Consider the following 17,603-nt stretch of genomic DNA (forward strand, 5'->3'; position numbering starts at 1 on the left):
ATATTCCTAACTGCAGTTGATCTATCCATTGGTCGGTGGACAGCTCAAAATAACCTGTAAGGCAAAAAGAAAGCAAGCACTAGCAGCTGGGGGATTAGCTCAAATGGTAGAGCGCTCGCTTAGCATGCGAGAGGTAGCGGGATCGATGCCCGCATCCTCCACTAGGAGTTTTTTCTTCCTGCTCTTTACACTGGCTGGCGGGGAGATCGGCAGAACCTGGGTGGGTGTTTTAATATACAGTGTAATGAGGGGCACGCTAAGCGGTGATCGGCTCCATATGGTTCCCTTTTATTCGCAGTGAGTCTTTTCCCGACTCCTGCTCGGTCACTTTTATCTTTCCCGCGTCTGGGAGACAGGCCGTTAACCGCCTACAGAGACTTGGCTGGAATCCTGGCCGCGCCTGTCCGCCAGAGCCCCCAAACGGCACTGCTGCAGGTACCCGCTAACGTGCGCGGAACCCTGCTTGCTGACCAATGGCAGTGCGCTTTACTGGGCGGGTAGCCAGCTGCAGCCGCGGCCAATAGGCGAGAGACTTCTTGTTTCCTGGCAGAGCGGGGTCCCGGCACCACGGCACTCGGGTTTTGTTTGGGTCCTGGGTGGAGGACCCGGGTGCCGGGGCCCGAGGTGCCGCCTCGCTAGCGGGAGAGGGAGCGGGAGCACCGGCCCGGAGAGAGGTGAGGGGCTCTGCGTGCATTGCGGCCCCGCCCCCTTCTCGCAGCCCCTCCAGCCCGAGCCCCTCTCGAAGGCCACCCCGCCCCCGGCCTGGCCGGGACAGGCGACCCCGCCCCTGCCTGCCCAGCTGCCGGTGGCCGTCCTCAGCCTCCTGCCCTCTGTAGCCTCACTTCTGACCCCTAGGCCGTACCTTCCCACCCCCTCCAGTGTGTCTGTCTCAACCCTTCCAGTTTCTCCAAATAGGGCAAGCCCGACAGTGTGAGGGACCTCCCAAGTTCGGGGGTGGCGAAGCCACCCCTTGCCCCCAGGTGGGACTCTACCAGCCCAGCTTTTTTAGCAGTGTTTAGGACACCCGTTACTGACCCACAACTACCAGGGTAGCTTTTGCAGGGGTTCCAGTGTCTACAGGGCAAGAAATGGAAACAGACCCGTGCCTTAACTGGAGCTGAGCTGAGGGCTCTAGGTGAGCAGGTGGCATCTGCCCAGTTTCCTTTGGCTTGGCACAGACCACACTTTTATAGTTTTCGTCCAAAATAGGCATGGAGTAGGAGCAAAAAAAAAAAAAAAAAAAAAAAGAAAGAAAGAAAAGAAAAAAGGGACGAATCAGCCCTTCAGGGCCCAGGAAAGCAACAGCAGAATTCTGGTCGATACTTGTGAGGACACAGGAGCAAAGGGAGGGAGCGAGTCATTCAAACATAAGAGTTTTGGTTCTCCTGGAATAGGTCCAGAATGGCCATCTCTAAAGATGGCCATGTGCTGTGGGGAAGTGGGTAATGGCTAGTTTTGGGAAATCTGATTTCTCAATCTCTACTCTTTGGACTGCAAAAAAGCTTTGCTCTTGTCTCAACACTTTAGCCATTGCGTATTTATTTGATTTGAAAACAGGGCATTATAGCAAAATGGGATCCCTTTAAGTCAGTCATAACCCTTAGCGTGGGGTAGAGTATTGTTTTTCTCTTGGTCTTGCTGGAAGGTCACGTCCATATTTTTTAATGAGCGAGCATTTTGCTTCACAGGACACTCCCTAAGAACAGCTCTCACTTATCCAGAGATACCCAAAAAATCTTGTTTAATTTTTGTTCTCCCTTCCTACCCCAACCCTCTTTTCCCCAGCTCTCAGGGCCAGAGTGGGGCAAGAGGATGCTTTCCCAGCCCCACCATGGAGCTGCGCTGTGGGGGATTGCTGTTCAGTTCTCGCTTTGATTCAGGGAACCTAGCCCATGTGGAAAAGGTGGAATCTGTGTCTAGTGATGCAGAAGGAGTAGGAGTAGGAGGAGGGGCATCGGCCCCCACTGTTAGCATTGCTTCTTCCCCTGACTACGAGTTCAACGTGTGGACCCGACCAGACTGTGCTGAAACCGAATTTGAGAACGGGAACAGGTATGAGGAAAGAATCCGAGGGTGGAAGGAGAAAAGGCATGTTCAGGTACCCAAATCCATGCTTCAGTTGGAGGCCATTTGACTTACTTGTTCATACCCTTCCTCTTCCAGCCCCTCCTCACCTCTTCCCCTCCTTGCTAAATAGCCATTTCCCAGTTTGGTGTGCTCCAGGGCTCCCACCATGTCCTGTCTCCAACCTCCCAAATATAATGATCTATCTCTCCTCTGGCCCTCAGGTCATGGTTTTACTTCAGTGTCCGGGGAGGAACTCCAGGGAAACTCATCAAGATCAACATTATGAACATGAACAAGCAAAGCAAACTTTATTCCCAGGGTATGGCCCCCTTTGTGCGCACACTGCCCTACCGGCCACGCTGGGAACGCATTCGAGAACGGCCCACCTTTGAAGTAAGTTATCCATGAAGAAGAAAGAGGACTTGGGTACTAGTAGAGGAAAGTAAACAATAAATTCGCTCTTGGTAGAGAGTAGTAGGCAGGTGGGACCCCAGGTTACTGTGTCAGCTTTCCTTACACTGCTAAGGTGAGCCCTTGCCTTTGGAAGCCCCACGGAGCTGGTTGTCTTAATGGAAAGTATCAGAGGGAGGGAAGGAAGTTGGTAGAGGTGAAAAGGGTGTAAAGTCAGTTCCTAGTGACCCCCAACAGGAGCTCAGTTCTGACACAAATGGCATGTTGCTCCTCCCTCTTCTTTCTCTGCTCCTCAGATGACAGAGACGCAGTTTGTGTTATCCTTTGTTCACCGTTTTGTGGAGGGCCGTGGGGCCACCACCTTCTTCGCCTTCTGCTACCCCTTCTCCTACAGTGACTGCCAGGATTTGCTAAACCAACTAGACCAGCGCTTTCTGGAGAACCACCCTACCCACAACAGGTGCCAACCCCATTCTTATTCCTTCTATACCATCCTGTATCTGCACCTCTGCTATTTCTGGAATTTACCCTAAAATCTCTGCACCAAAACTTCATCAGTCTTTTCTCTGTACAGAATGTGGGACTTTGGACACCTTTGAAAAATGTGTTTCCTTGTGATCTTGACTTCAGTATATCCTATGTAGTCCACTCCTTCCTGCCAGTTCAAGCCTCTTACTATCCTAGTGCTCAGTTATCAATTATCTGTGATTTAACCAGCACTGCCATTGCTCATCGGTTCCCCCAGAGGGCAACTGTCTCTGTCTACACAAAGTATTCCATTTTAAGGAGACATTAACTGGGGAAAAAAAAACAATAAACTCACTCTGTCCTGTAGTCTGCATCCTAGCAATGCTAAACCCACCCAGATCCTAGTGTGAAGGACTATGAGGCCAAGAGGTTAGGATGAAGGACCAGATTTTACAAATCTGGGCTGGTGATGAGGCCCACCTCTTGCTAGGTCTTTTGGAACTTCTGGAGTAATTATTTTTATTCCTGCAGCCCCCTGGATACCATCTATTACCACCGGGAGCTCCTTTGCTATTCTCTGGATGGACTTCGTGTAGATCTATTAACAATCACTTCCTGCCATGGGCTTCGAGAAGATCGAGAGCCCCGCCTAGAGCAGCTGTTTCCTGATACCAGCACCCCCCGACCATTCCGTTTTACAGGCAAGAGGGTGAGTGGGGAGAGCATAAAGGCAGTTCTTTGCCCTTTTTGTAGCTCCAGACACTGTGACTAGCTTAAAGCTGTTTTCTCTAGGCATCCTGGACCTAGCTCAGCCTATAGACTAAGGCAAGGGTGACAGCTGCTGCTTCACTTGCAGACCCAGGCAGCTGGCAGTCCAGTGGCTTTTTCTGCCTCATCCAGTCCTTCCTGATGTGTGTCATTGGAACCATAGTGTAACTGTCTGCTCTCCTCTCCACCTCAGATCTTCTTCTTAAGCAGCAGAGTACACCCTGGGGAGACTCCATCTAGCTTTGTCTTCAATGGCTTTCTGGACTTCATCCTTCGACCCGATGACCCCCGGGCCCAAACCCTACGCCGCCTTTTTGTATTTAAGCTGATTCCCATGTTGAATCCTGATGGTGTGGTCCGGGGCCACTACCGGTAAGTAGTCTCCCCATCCTTTCTGGATTGCTCCCAGTCCTCCTATATGCCATTTTTTCCTCAGTGAAAGATTGCTACCTTCTAGCTTCTCCTGTATTCCCAATCCTCTTGCGCCTTAACAAGGGCAGGCCCATCTGATGTTCCAGAGACCTGAGAGGGGAATTTCATCTAGTGGCATTCCTAGGAAGGAGCAAAACTAGGATAGGTGCAGGCCTATATGGGTGGAGGGAGCTATCCTTAGTTTTCTCTGGTATCTTAGGTTGACATCAGGTCAGTGAGGGGTCCTGTCTGTAATTCTTTCCTAGCACAATTTCAGCCTCTCTTTGATAAGTCAATCTCTTAGTCTCCTTGTCATCCACTGGCTCAGGCCTCTAGACCTTGCTTCAGTCCCTGTTTTCCTACAGCACTGATTCACGGGGAGTGAATCTGAACCGTCAGTACCTGAAGCCTGATGCTGTCCTGCACCCGGCCATCTTTGGGGCTAAAGCTGTGCTTCTTTACCACCATGTGCACTCTCGTCTGAACTCCCAGAGTCCCTCTGAACACGAGCCCAGTCCCCGCCTCCCTTGTGATGCTCCTCTTTCTGATCTTGAGAAAGCCAACAATCTCCACAATGAAAGTCGCCTTGGACAGTTATCTGACAGTGATAACCCTGAGACCTGGACCCAGGCAGAGCCAGTGGAACAGAAGGCGAACAGTGAGTGGATTATGCCAGAACAGTCTACTGAACTTGAGGCACCAGCCCCTGACACAATTCCCCCCAAAGAGAGTGGTGTTGCTTACTATGTGGACCTGCACGGACATGCTTCCAAAAGGGGCTGCTTCATGTACGGAAACAGCTTTAGTGATGAGAGCACCCAGGTAGGAGTCCTAAGGATGTCATGTGAATGTGGGAATCGTTGTAGTTATAAAATAAAGGCTAGACCACAGAGAGGGAACATAGCCTGACAGGAAGTACTGTACAGACTGCCTCTATATGAACTTCAAAGAGCCAAGAAGAATCAGCATCAGGGCCTTGTATCATTAAATCCCATTAAATCATACCTTTGAGTGAGGTTCATGCTGTCAGCATCATAGTCTTAAGAGTTTGGGGAACCAAAAGAAAAGAAAATTTTGCATTTTATTGGAGAAAAGAAACTTAGAACTTAAAATGTGATAGAATTATATCTGCTTAACACCTAGAAATAATGTCAAACATTGAAAATTTTAAAAATGTTAATTGCTACTGACGGTTTTAGGGTTATAGTGGTATCTGCTGTGTATGAGTCACATGGCCATATGCTTGCCATCTCTCCTTTCCCCCTTGTCACTTCTTTCTGTCTCTCTTTCTAAGAACATTTTTCTCCCCTCAACAGGTGGAAAACATGCTATATCCAAAGCTCATCTCCTTGAATTCAGCCCACTTTGACTTCCAGGGCTGCAATTTCTCAGAGAAAAATATGTATGCTCGAGACCGTAGAGATGGCCAATCCAAAGAGGGAAGCGGTCGTGTTGCAATCTACAAAGCCTCAGGGATAATCCACAGGTTGGGTGAAAACTGGTATTTAGTTGAGGAGATAGCTTCCCTAAAGAAAATACCCTGGGTCTGTGGGTGAAGCTCAGTGGTAGAGCATTTGCCTAGCATGCCTAGTGCCCTGGGTTCAGTCCCAGTACAGCAAAATGAAGAAAATAATAGGCAGCTTAGGGCCTGAGGGGACCAGGACTATCCAAGTCTTTTCAAAAGAGAGCCTTACAATCAGCAGGATTATTTTAGTCTAGGACTCTCCTTTTCTGGGATTTATTGGGTACATAGTATGGTGCCAAGGTAAACAGCTAGTTGCTAAGGGTTGTTAGCACCTTCCACTTGTGTTCACTTTTTTCCAAGTAATTATCTTCTTAGACCACAGGGCTGGCCCCTGTGGTTGTCATGATATCCATTCAGGCAGGACACTGATAAAGGTCTTTGTGTCTTAGCTACACACTTGAATGCAACTACAACACTGGACGCTCAGTAAACAGCATCCCTGCTGCCTGCCACGACAATGGGCGTGCCAGCCCTCCTCCCCCGCCAGCTTTCCCTTCCAGATACACTGTGGAACTATTTGAGCAGGTATGAATCCTTGGCATAAGTGGGAAAGGGGAACCTCAAACCTGGAAAGACCTTCCCTCTTGTTACCTGCCTCTAAGGTCCTCTACAGAGATGTTCATTGATGTAATCATCTCACCACTGTGTTAATAGGAGCATGGCTCCTATAGACTATAAGGGTATTGAGAGAATGAACAGAGAATCCTCTAGCACATCTGAGTCAGATTCTTTACCTCTGAGTTGGTCTTTCTCATTCTGTTGGAAGGTTTATTTACTCCTGGGCTCAAAAGTATCCCCACTATTGTGATCTTGGTGACTACTTATTCTAGGGAGTCCAAAGGGAGTAGAAAGAGCTTCAGGTTAGAAAAGAAATTCTAACACCTTCTGTTAGAATTCCTTTATGTGAGCCAGAAAGCACATCTGCCCCTGCCATAATAAATGAGGTCCCAGCAGGTGTGGTTGCATACACATGTAATCCCAGCAATTTGGGAGGCTGGGGTGGGACGATCTCAAGTTCCAGGCCAGTCTCAGCAATTTATAAATTAAGGCCCTGTCTCAAAATTTTAAAAAATAAAGGACTGGGGATATAGCTCAGTGGTAAAGTACCCTGGGTTCAATCCCAAGTACCATAATTAATTAATTTATTAATTATGGAATTAGATTTGGTAGCACATGCCCATAATCATAGTGACTGAGGCTGAGGCAGGAGGATGGCAAGTTTGAGGTCAGTCTCAGCAAATGAGTGAGACCCTGTCTCAAAATAAAAAATAAAAAGGACTGGGGATGTAGCTTAGTGAACCTGGGTTGAATCCCTAATATCTCCCTTTATTAATAAAATGGATGAGTGTCCTAAAATAGTCAATGGTTAGGGAACATCTAGGCACAAATTTAGGGTACCCAGTGAGCAGATTTTAGGTCTGGCCTCTTCTTCCCTTCCTTTGTGCTATGTAACCCACCCCACATAGCAGCATGAATTAGGGGTCCAAGATGCTAAGCCAAACTGGAATCCCCCACAGGTGGGACGAGCTATGGCCATTGCAGCTCTGGACATGGCAGAATGTAATCCATGGCCACGAATTGTGCTGTCAGAGCACAGCAGCCTCACTAATCTACGGGCCTGGATGCTAAAGCATGTACGAAACACCCGAGGCCTCAGCAGCACTGTGAACATGGGCATCAGCAAGAAGAGAGGCTCTCGAACTCCACCCAAAAGTAACAAGTAAGACCAGCAGCATGGCAGGGAGAGGGCAGGAGAGTGGGCAAGGCTTTAGACCTAGGAGTTCCATGGGATTTGTATTCCTTCCCTCTTTCTAAAAGTACCACATGCTGAGAATTTTCTGGGTAAATTAGAATTAGCAAGATCATTTTTTTTGAGATGGGATCCACTTCCCTTTCACCAGGAGCTACATACTTCTAAGAGACCTGAAAATCAGGCCAAAGGACTCCCTATTATAGAACTTTGCACTAAACTTTCAAAGGTGGTGAATGATTGATTGAAGGAAGTGGAAGGGCCAGTGCCAGGGCTCTAAGGGGGGAATCCATTGGGAGACAAAGCTGCTCAGGACAGCCCTGCTATTAGCTGGTATGCCCCAGGTTAAATACCTCATCTATGGAGATGAATTCCTCCCTTCTTCCTTTAAATGAGTTCTTTTACCCCAAGGTGAAAGTTTTACTGAACATCAGACCCTGGGGAAAGCCCTGAGAAAGCCTGGCCCAGAGTTGATTGGCCTCTGCTTCTTTGCAGTGTATTGCCCATTTCCTGCTCTGAAAACACCTTGAGCCGGGCACGAAGTTTTAGCACTGGCACAAGTGCTGGTGGTAGCAGCAGCAGCCAACAGAATTCTCCACAGATGAAGAACTCCCCCAGCTTTCCTTTTCATGGCAGTCGGCCTGCAGGGCTTCCAGGCCTGGGCTCTAGCACCCAAAAGGTCAATCACCGGGTGCTGGGTCCTGTCAGAGGTAAGCCAGTCTGGGAGCCCCTGCAGCAGGTGTTCGGTTGTTTGGGACATTGCTGGGGAAAATGAGAGCTTGAAGACATACACTTGGCCCAGGACCAAGGGGTGAATCAATAAAATTAGTCTGTAGCAGAATCTACAACCTCTCCTGCGATCTTCGTGTTCCCTGCGGCTTGACTCCAGAGGATGTTACATGTGGCCACGGGGAAACCTGGGGATCTGGGCTTCAGCATGTTAGGAGCTGGGGAAGTTTCCAAGGACAAAACACTAGTTGAAGCAGTGCCAAACACAGACATTGAGGCTCCACATCAAAGACAATATCATTGTATTTTCTTGGGAGCAGTACGGAAGAATGTCCTTAGAATCCAAATTGCAGCACTATAAAGATGGAGGATCCTGTCGTGGTCTTTATGGGCTGAAATTGTCCTGGCTTCAGAGCTTATACAGAAAGTGATATAAGGATTCCAACTCTTTCAAAGAAAAATGGAACAAACTACAGAAGCTTCTGTTCTAGGCTCACAAATCAAGTATCTAGCCCTTTCTATCTGTGGTCACAATGCTCAACTGCATCATTACCACTAGGTTTTGCATGAAAGATTCTTTTTTTTCTGTGTATTTTTCCACAGAAAATTACACAGAGAAAAAAAGAAGGTAACTGGAAGTAAGCTGGATTGTGAAGGGGGAGAGATTGGTAATAGGGCAACTTCCCCAAATAACGCTATATATCATGAGTATTGTATGTGCCATCAGGGTTACAGAAGTTGGCTAAATATGGAGGCCTGTAAGCTGGAATGAAGTGCTTTGGTGATCTTCTACCTACACCCATCCTTATTTAGCATATCCTTGCTCTCAGTTTGCAACATAGCTTTTGAACAGATGTGATATGCACTGGGTCAGTGGCTGTAAATCTGACTGCAGAGAAGCCAGAGGGAGCAATGGCCTTTACCAGTTTTGACCATTATAGTATTCTATTCTTGAGCCAGTTGTGTTGACACACTTTTATAATCCTAGCCACTTGGGAGGCTGAGGCAGGAGAATTGCAAGTTCGAGTTCGGCCTCAGCAACTTGGTGAAGCCCTAAGGAACTTAGCAAGGCCGTCTCCAAGTTTAAAAAGGGGGGCGGGGGGGTAGGGATATGGTTCAGTGGTAAAATGTCCCTGAGTTTGATCCCCAGTGGCCCCCCAAAAACAAATTCTGATATTCAGTCTCATCCAGTTTATATTCCCAACCCTGTTCTTTGAGATTCTGTCTTTATTGGTACAGACTACTTTGCATACTGTATTTGAAAGAGTATTAAACTAATATTGATATCTTATGTTTAAACTGTATTTAATAGAAAACAAGAGAGTTTCATATAATTTCATGCAGTTCTCATGAGGACCTGTGGGATGGGTGATGTTTCCATTTTTCTGATAAGGAAACTTAGGCTGTTGAAGAGTATCCAAGATTGCAGGGCTATTAAGTGGCAGAGTTATTCCGGCTGATACATTTGCATGCTCCATTGTAACTAATTTCCCATGTTAAATCTGGATGAAATTTTTCTTCGGTTTTCTTTTCCTTTCTTTTTTGGTCAGCCTTCCCTAGCTCATAACTCAGGGTTCCTGGGATTACTTCATCAGCATCATAAATTATCCTCTGACCACAAAGAGAAAAGGCCTTTTTTAGCTTGTCACTGGAGGATTCTAGGCAATGTTTAGTCAGTATTCTATTGACATCCTCCAAGTTCCCCTCCCAATGCAAAAACACTTTTGAGCTCCATGAGGTGAGGGATGTGTATTCTATTTCTCTGTTACTTCACCTGATAACTAATGGAAAATATGCAGCATCAGTACTAAATAATTCCTAGCTGATTGACTTGGAACTTAATAGAGCAAACAGGACAGTAAATACAACATACAAGCATACTCACATCATAAACATCCAGGACATTTAGAACTACTGTGGTAGATTAACACGAGTAATTAACCAAAGAATGTTCAGTTAAGAAAGAAATAGTTTTGAAGAACAAGTAGTAGATGGTTTGATAAAAACATTCCAGAAATGAGAAATGACAGTCAGGACCAGGAACAGAACTCCTGGGTAGAGAGGAACTATGAAACTTTCAAGGATACAAGCTAAAGGAAGAAGTAAGGGTGACATTTAAGACATTGTTTTGGTAGTGGTGGGGTGATAAGTGATCTACTTCAGATTTGCTTGGATGCCTTAGGAGATATATATATGCATGCCCTGCAGGCAGAAAAGGACTGAAGAAAAGGTGAGCCAAAGGGGTTGAAGGTCTAGGAGTGATCCACATATAGGTGCCAGGTAAAAATCAAGGGAGAAGGCATGTTTCCCCAGGGAATGAGCTTAGAAGTAGAAAGAGTACCAGTACAGAGACACCCCAGGGATTTGCACAAATATTTCTAAGAATTAGGAAACTATACAATCAAGGAATCAAGATAAGTTACTAATAATACCAAACAGTGATACTGTAAGGAGTTGAAAGGTGAGATCCCAGGAATTTTGACTCTGTTCCCCTGGACATTTGCTGGTACTGTGATTTTTGCTGCTTTATCTTTTAAGCATGCAAGATGGAAGACTGACCCTAGTTTGGGATAGGGGCCACATTCTGATGTGCCATTTGGACATGGTATCTTCAACCAACTCTTGGGAAAATTTCTTTGTCCTGTGTTATCTGTCCTGTTGCTTTGTGACACTTCTGCTCCATACATCTGGTATTTTGGCCTATGCCACATCTAGCTATATTTTGTTTTCCCATCTAGAAAGATCATAACCCCCATATCTTAGAAATCTTAACTATAAATGAGCTACACTTTCAACCCCAAATTAGAATTGATTTGGAAAAGGATTTTTTTTGACATGTGAATTTATAAGAAAATTTCCACTAATAGATAAAATTATGTCACTCAGCCAGATGCAGTGGCACTGCCTATAATCCCAGCTTCTTGGAGGTTGGGGCAGGAGGATTACAAAGTCCAGGATAGCCTGGGAAACTTAGCAAGACACTGTCTCAAAATAAAAGGGCTTTGGTATGTAGTTAAATGGTAGAACACCTCCCTAGTATGCATGAGGCTCTGGGTTCAATTTCCAGTACCTCAAGAAAAATATATTCAACTGTACATTTAATTCACTATCCTTATTGGCTAAAACAAGTACAAGATTGGGCTATCCAGTGAATCTCAGAAAAAATTGAGGCAGCTCAACCAGGAGCTTAAGGCAGAGATTCAGGGCACTAGTTTGACAGGTCCTGTCTGGAGGCTGGGAGATAATATTTTAGAAGGCCAACTAGTAGCCAACTTGGGGCAAACAGGAAGGGCCCTGGAACAGAAGGTTGTAAGTTCAGTAAACATTAGCTACGAGCATCCTCTGACCTTTGTGCCAGAATCTTCTCTACTTAGTTCTCCCTAGCTGCAAAACATGTTCTGAAGTACCACCTTCTCAGATTGCTGCTGATGTAGGGAAAGTAGTTGTCACTGGAGAATAGCTAATGCAGTGATGAATTGAGAGAAATCAAAAGCCTTCAAGATAACTTGTAAAAGCAGATACAGAGCTAAAGAAGGGCCTGCTGGGGCTGGGGTGGGTGAAGTAAAACATTTTTTCCTTATATCCATTAAATATGAATTAAAGTAGGGCAAAGACTAGGGGGAGGCAGGTGAGACACCTAGGACACCCAGGTAGGTACTCACTCACAGGGCTGTGCAAGTGCCTTCTTCACTTTTGCATTCTAGGTGCTTCACTTGTTTTATTCTAGTCCTAGCTTGGAGTTCCAGCAATAGTCTCATTCAACAATTTGGAACTTCCTTCCTGGCTCCCCAGCCTACCCAGCAGAATGCTGGTATGACAAGACAAGGTGCTAAAGTATAAAAGCAGGAGCCTTCAGATGTCACTACCACCATTGCTCTTATCCCTCCCACCTGTCACTTAAACCTGAGGTTACCAGAACTCTTTGCTGATCTCTAATGCCTTTGCTCAGCTGACAGGCAATTTTTGTTAGAGCAGCTAATGTCCAGCAGTGAGTAGAGGTTCCCTGGAGTCAACAGGACTTAGTGCCTGCATTGCCATTGCCGCTTCTACGTTTACCACTGTAAATTACAGTACCAAGAAATGTCTCCCAACACATCTATTTAGCATCTGGCACTGTGCCTAGCTCTTTATTAGGTAGAAGGCAAATATTTTTTGAATGAATAAAAACTTTGAGAGCAAAAACCAGGCCTGTGATCATCCCAGGGATTTAATAAGATCTGGGGTATTCCATGGGGGACAGTTCTAAAGATTTTTGCAGAGATGAAACAGGGTATAGGCACAAGTCAACTAACTCCTATTCTAAATTGAGACTTTAGAACATCCATTTTAACTTTCACAAGGTGAGATCAGTTTGGCTCAACCCTCAGACCTTAGTCCTCAGACTGTCTTGCCACCCCAACATGGAACCTGGCTGATTCCATAAAATATCTTATAACCTCTGGGCACACAGCTGATCATGTATCACTCTTGCACTCAACCTTAAGCTGCTGTTTCTATAGAACCAAAACATATAGAATTGGGGCTCCTCCATTTCCTTTTTGTCTCAACAGGGACTAAGTAGGCCTAGATTACAGTAGGGGCCAAGAGTCAAAACACTAGAAACTGTGTGCGCTAACAAATTATAGGCAATCCTGGCCAGGTCTTGAGGCAGTCTTTTAAGAGAAGATTGGTTGAAATGCTACCTTTAAATACCTTATACTTTCAGAGCAAGCCTTTCCCCTAAATCAGACCTTGTCCCCATCCTAAAACCCTGATTGGGGTGGAATTCCTGAGTTACAACCTTAATATTCTTTCCTATAATCCCTTCTCCATTTTGCATTGGCAATTTTTACATCATTTGCCTATTTTGCTTCACAACTTCTGAAGTGTCGTCCAGTTTATTACTATAACCAATAATGTCCTGAAGTCTCTCTCCCTTTCTTGGGGTGGGATGAGAGTTCATCACTTAACGTGGTTTCAGCATGCCTTTCTATATAGATATTTCTCAGACTGTCTACAAATCTGTGATTTCCTCAATCAACTTCATTATTTCTGCCTACTATGCACTGTCACCTACACATCATTCTGATGTTTGTTTTAAATCACAGCATTACCCAAGTCTTGGCCTTAGAGTATCTCTTAAGTCATTGGTGGTGGCTAATGTTTCAGGTTATTTGACTATAGCTAAGTCTCTCTGGCTTCTGTTGTAACTCTGTGCCAACTCTCAAACAGGCCTCTAAGGTCTGGTTGTTTTTGACTCTTATGAGTACATACCTTGAATCTTAATTGGCACCTAGTGCCTCAGCACAACTTCACATAGCTAAAATGATTTCCATTCTGAGATCTTTGTGCTTTTTAAAAATTCTTCTATTTATTTTTTAGTTGTAGTTGGACACAATACCTTCATTTTATTTGTTTTTATGTAGTGCTGAGAATCAAACCCAGGGCCTCACACATTCTAGGTAAGTGCTCTACCACTGAGCCACAACCCCAGCCCTTCTTCTTTTTTTAATCTGGAAAACTTTCAGAAGTATTCATGATACTGCCTGTTACTATTGCTTACTGCAGCTAGACAAGATGAAGTTGAGGTCGCCTACTTCCTATATCAGAGGCTTTTCACACCCAACACGTGTTAGGGCACTGGCATGCTGGTAACTCACTGAACTTGGTTCTGGAAGTTCAAGAGTACTGGGGGCCTGGGAGGCTGGGGATATGGCTCAGTGGAGAAATGCTTGCCTAACATGCGCCAGGCCCTGGGTTCAACCTCCATTACTACCAAAAAAAAAAAAAGTATTTGGCACCAGTTTTCCCTCTGTGATGAGGAAGTACCTACTGAATCTGCAAGCCTCCCTACTCCATCCATTCTCCATCTGTCCCATTGGGACCTTACCCTTCAGAACAGATAGCAATAAGGATCCAGCCTTAGGAAGGGTTGCCCCAGAGTATACATGTATTTTTAAACTCCAAGTGATGATGAATCCATGAACAACAACTAGCCATTGAACAAAGGACAATGAACAATTAGTTTTAACTCTCTAATTGTCAAGGAGCCTCACAGAGATAACATTTGAGATGGGACAGGGAAGATGGTCAGATTCACTAGAAAGGGAAAAAATTCTAGAGGAATTACACAAATAGTAGCAGCAGGAGCTGTAGCAAAGGGTATAAGAGATCAGATGGTCAGCATTGTACGAAGGATATGTGGATTGGAACAACACTGGGCAGAGTTTTGAATGGGCCATGTAAAAAGGTTTAGACTTTATCCTTTAAAAGACATTCAGTACTTCCCCTTGCCTAAGCCACAGTGATTTCTGACCAGGTCTCTGTTTTAGAAAAGTAATTTGTGGTACCTATGTGAAGGATGGATGGTAAAAGGAAAGATATTCAAGCTGGGGAAACCAATAGGGAAATAAAATTTGAGTGGAAATTAAAGATCTGTATATATCTGGACAATGGCAAGGGAGAAGAAAGGAGGAATTCAGATGAATGCAGAGGTAGAACTATCAGGATTTGACTAAATACAAACCTAAATGTAAGGGAGGAGTAGAAAGATAAAACAGGGTTTCTAGGTTTTTCACCAAGATAAGAAGAATGAGGGAGGGAGAAACTGTTTTGGTTTGGTCATAGGGGACTTCCAGGTAGAAATGTCCAGTGGACAAGTACAGCTGGATTTCAGGAGAAAGGGCTAGAAAGAGATTTGGGAATATAAGAGTAAGTAGAACAAGAGAGACCTAAGGACAGAATGGTAGGGAACATGGATATTTAAGAGGCAGGAAGATCAATTGAAGAAGAGCAGTTTTAGAGGTAAGAGGAGAACCTAGGAAAGTAGTTTTAGAAGCCAAATTCAATAATTTCCTGCCAAAAGAATGAATTGGTAAGATGAAGACCAAGAAATGAATAACTGAAAATAAATTTTAGAGGTCTTTCTACCCATTGTATAGTTACTTCTGAAGAAGGGTGCTGGTCTGATGACAAGCTTACAAACACAAATTCTGACCAAGGGGAGCCAGCAGGTCAGTGAAGGCTAGCTAATAGTGAGTGACTAACCTGCTTGTGTCCTTTCCGCTCAGAGCCCCGAAGCCAGGACAGGAGACGGAGGCAACAGCCACTGAACCATCGACCTCCTGCAAGCAGCCTGGCCCCATCCCCAACTCCTGCTAATACCAGCCCAGCCTCCTCACGCAACCTGGGCTCCTGCCTCCTGCCCAATTCACTCAGTCTATCAGGTCTGTACCCACTGCCACTGAAATCTGGGTTGGCCAGCTTCTTCCCTTCCCTACCACCCAGGGTTTAGACCAGGCACCCAGTTAAGCTTGAAGAAATTCCTTCAGCCACACTGCCACCTAACTTGGGCTCCCTTGACCTGATATAATACAAGGCACTCCAGCCAAGAGCACCAGTTATCCTCCTGGTACCCTAAATCTCTAAACCTGTGCCTTTGTACAGGAGGCTGGGACTTACTGAAATGTCTTTGTAAAATAAAATAACATTTATTGAATGTTTACTATGTGCCAGGCACTGCTATACACACTATCTAATTTAATCCTCATTTTTATAGTTGAGGAACCTGAGGACTTTTCCTACCTGCAAAGTGCCACTTACCCAAGTTCCCCGATTCCAGAAGCTGGGCAACATTAAGACAAAACTGGAGAAGAAAAAAAGCATAGGCCTTTCACCTGTCATCACTGCAGTGTCCTATCATCCACAGAAAACTTAAGCCATCTACTCTCCTTTTAAGCTATAGACCCAGATGTGTAAAGGACTGGATGGGATTGATTTCTGCCTTACTCCGAGCCACTACTCCCAACCTGTCAATTCAATGGGTAGCCCTCAATCCAGGTCTTGGATAGAGTGGACTTGATCCTCAAATGCCTAAATATATGATTGGAGTGGCCCCAAGGTCTATAAATTTATATAGTACTTAAATTTGAGTAGATTCTACTTCTAGTCAAAAAAGTTCTCTGCTCTCCCTCTTGGACCAGAGTGAAGCTTCACTCAGGGGTGATCTTGCCCAGCAACATATGGAGACTTTTTTGGTTGTAACAATGGAGGAGGCCTGGGGAGGAAACTGCATATAGTAGACGCTGCTCATCATCCTACAATGTGCAAAAGAGCTCCTACAACAAAGGATTACCCAACACAAAATGTCAATAGTGGAAGATTGGGGGCTGGGGGTACAGCTCAGCAGTAGAGTTCTACCTCAGCATGCACAAAGTCCTAGGTTCAATCCCCAGCACTAAAAGCGCGCGTGTATACACACACACACAAACACACACTGCCAAAGTTGAGAAACTGATCTAAAGGAAATTATCTCCTTTCTTCATAGCCCCTACCTTGATGATCAGTTTCCTCTGTTCTTTAGGGAGTAGCTGCTCACTCTTATCTTCAGGGGACAAGCCAGAGGCTGTCATGGTGATTGGGAAAGGTCTGCTAGGGGCTGGCGCTCGGATCCCCTGCATCAGGACTCGATTGCAGGTAACATTTTCTCTGGTCCCCATCGTAAGAAGTCTGGCAGAACCCATCAAGGCACTGTTCATCGGGGCAGTGGGAGGGAAAATGCTCAGCCCTGCTTTACAGCCTCTACTTCCAGCCATATCATAGAGCTGCTCTGGTGCCTGAGTGCTTACCTGCCCAGCCCCACCCCAATCCCCATCAGCCAGGTGTCTTGCTTGCTTCCAACCCCACTGTCCCTGCCAGATGCACCCCAACCTCAGCCTGCTAGCTTTGGCTTTCCCTGCCCCTGCCCTTAGCTTCTCCTCTCTTTCTGCCCAGACCTGCCAGAGGAGAGTTTCCGCCAGGAGGGGTCCCGGATTCCCCAGGTAACACATTTGGTTGCTGCTCCTAGGAACAGCCTTGCCACCACCTCCAAGTCAGTCCAGATCCCCATATTAGTTTAGCTAAAGTTGGGTACAGGCAGAAGCTCACTGGATGGGTGAAGCTTAAGCTGCTCTGGCAGGGGCTGAGGCCTAGAAGGACCTGAAGGAGGTCTACCAGTCCCTCATATTTCTACACAGTGCTTTTGTACTCAGGCAGGCCTTGGCCATGGTTTACCCATGAAGGCTAAATGCTAGGTCCTTCTGCCACCTTTGTGCTAGTTACATAAGACTTGGAGTACATAGTCATGGACTGAAGCTAGGAGTTCTGTTATCTTGCCTCATCCTCTCAACTAGAAACAATGCCCAGGAATTCAAGGCTCTACTACCTCTGTTGACTCCTATACTAGACTCTTATGCATGGAAACTCAAGAGGCAAACCTAGAAGCAGAAAAGCTCATGGAAGAACCCAGCCTCTTAGCCTAATCCTGTCTACACAGGCTAGGCCCAGGTTGGGCCGGGGCTCACCGCCGACTTGCAGAGGGGTAAGAGGCTCTTCAGGCCCCACATCCCCTATCTCCAGGACCAGAGAAAGCAGTGAGCCAGAGCCGGGACCCGGTCCTGCTATACCAGGGTGAGCACCTAGACCCAGTTCTCTCAGCCCTCCCCTCATTTCCATTTC

At 45.9% G+C, this 17,603-nt stretch overlaps 1 protein-coding gene and 1 non-coding gene across 2 annotated transcripts; both read left to right on the forward strand.

Moving 5' to 3' along the window:
• The first annotated feature begins 88 nt into the window (after nt 1–88).
• Nucleotides 89–161, forward strand: Trnaa-agc (transfer RNA alanine (anticodon AGC)). The gene has a single exon. It is a non-coding gene; the product is annotated as a tRNA-Ala (tRNA).
• Nucleotides 162–565: 404 nt separating this feature from the next.
• On the forward strand, nt 566–17,546 carry Agbl5 (AGBL carboxypeptidase 5). Its single transcript, XM_077791747.1, has 15 exons — nt 566–674; nt 1,786–2,052; nt 2,289–2,460; nt 2,775–2,938; nt 3,478–3,655; nt 3,908–4,086; nt 4,491–4,947; nt 5,442–5,611; nt 6,040–6,175; nt 7,168–7,370; nt 7,896–8,110; nt 15,179–15,334; nt 16,471–16,583; nt 16,881–16,927; nt 17,422–17,546. Exons 2-15 carry the CDS (start codon nt 1,832–1,834, stop codon nt 17,468–17,470), a joined length of 2,460 nt encoding a protein of 819 aa, XP_077647873.1. The 5' UTR covers nt 566–674; nt 1,786–1,831; the 3' UTR covers nt 17,471–17,546.
• The last annotated feature ends 57 nt before the right edge of the window (nt 17,547–17,603 follow it).

Source organism: Urocitellus parryii, chromosome 12, assembly GCF_045843805.1.
Source record: "Urocitellus parryii isolate mUroPar1 chromosome 12, mUroPar1.hap1, whole genome shotgun sequence".
Taxonomy (NCBI): domain Eukaryota; kingdom Metazoa; phylum Chordata; class Mammalia; order Rodentia; family Sciuridae; genus Urocitellus; species Urocitellus parryii.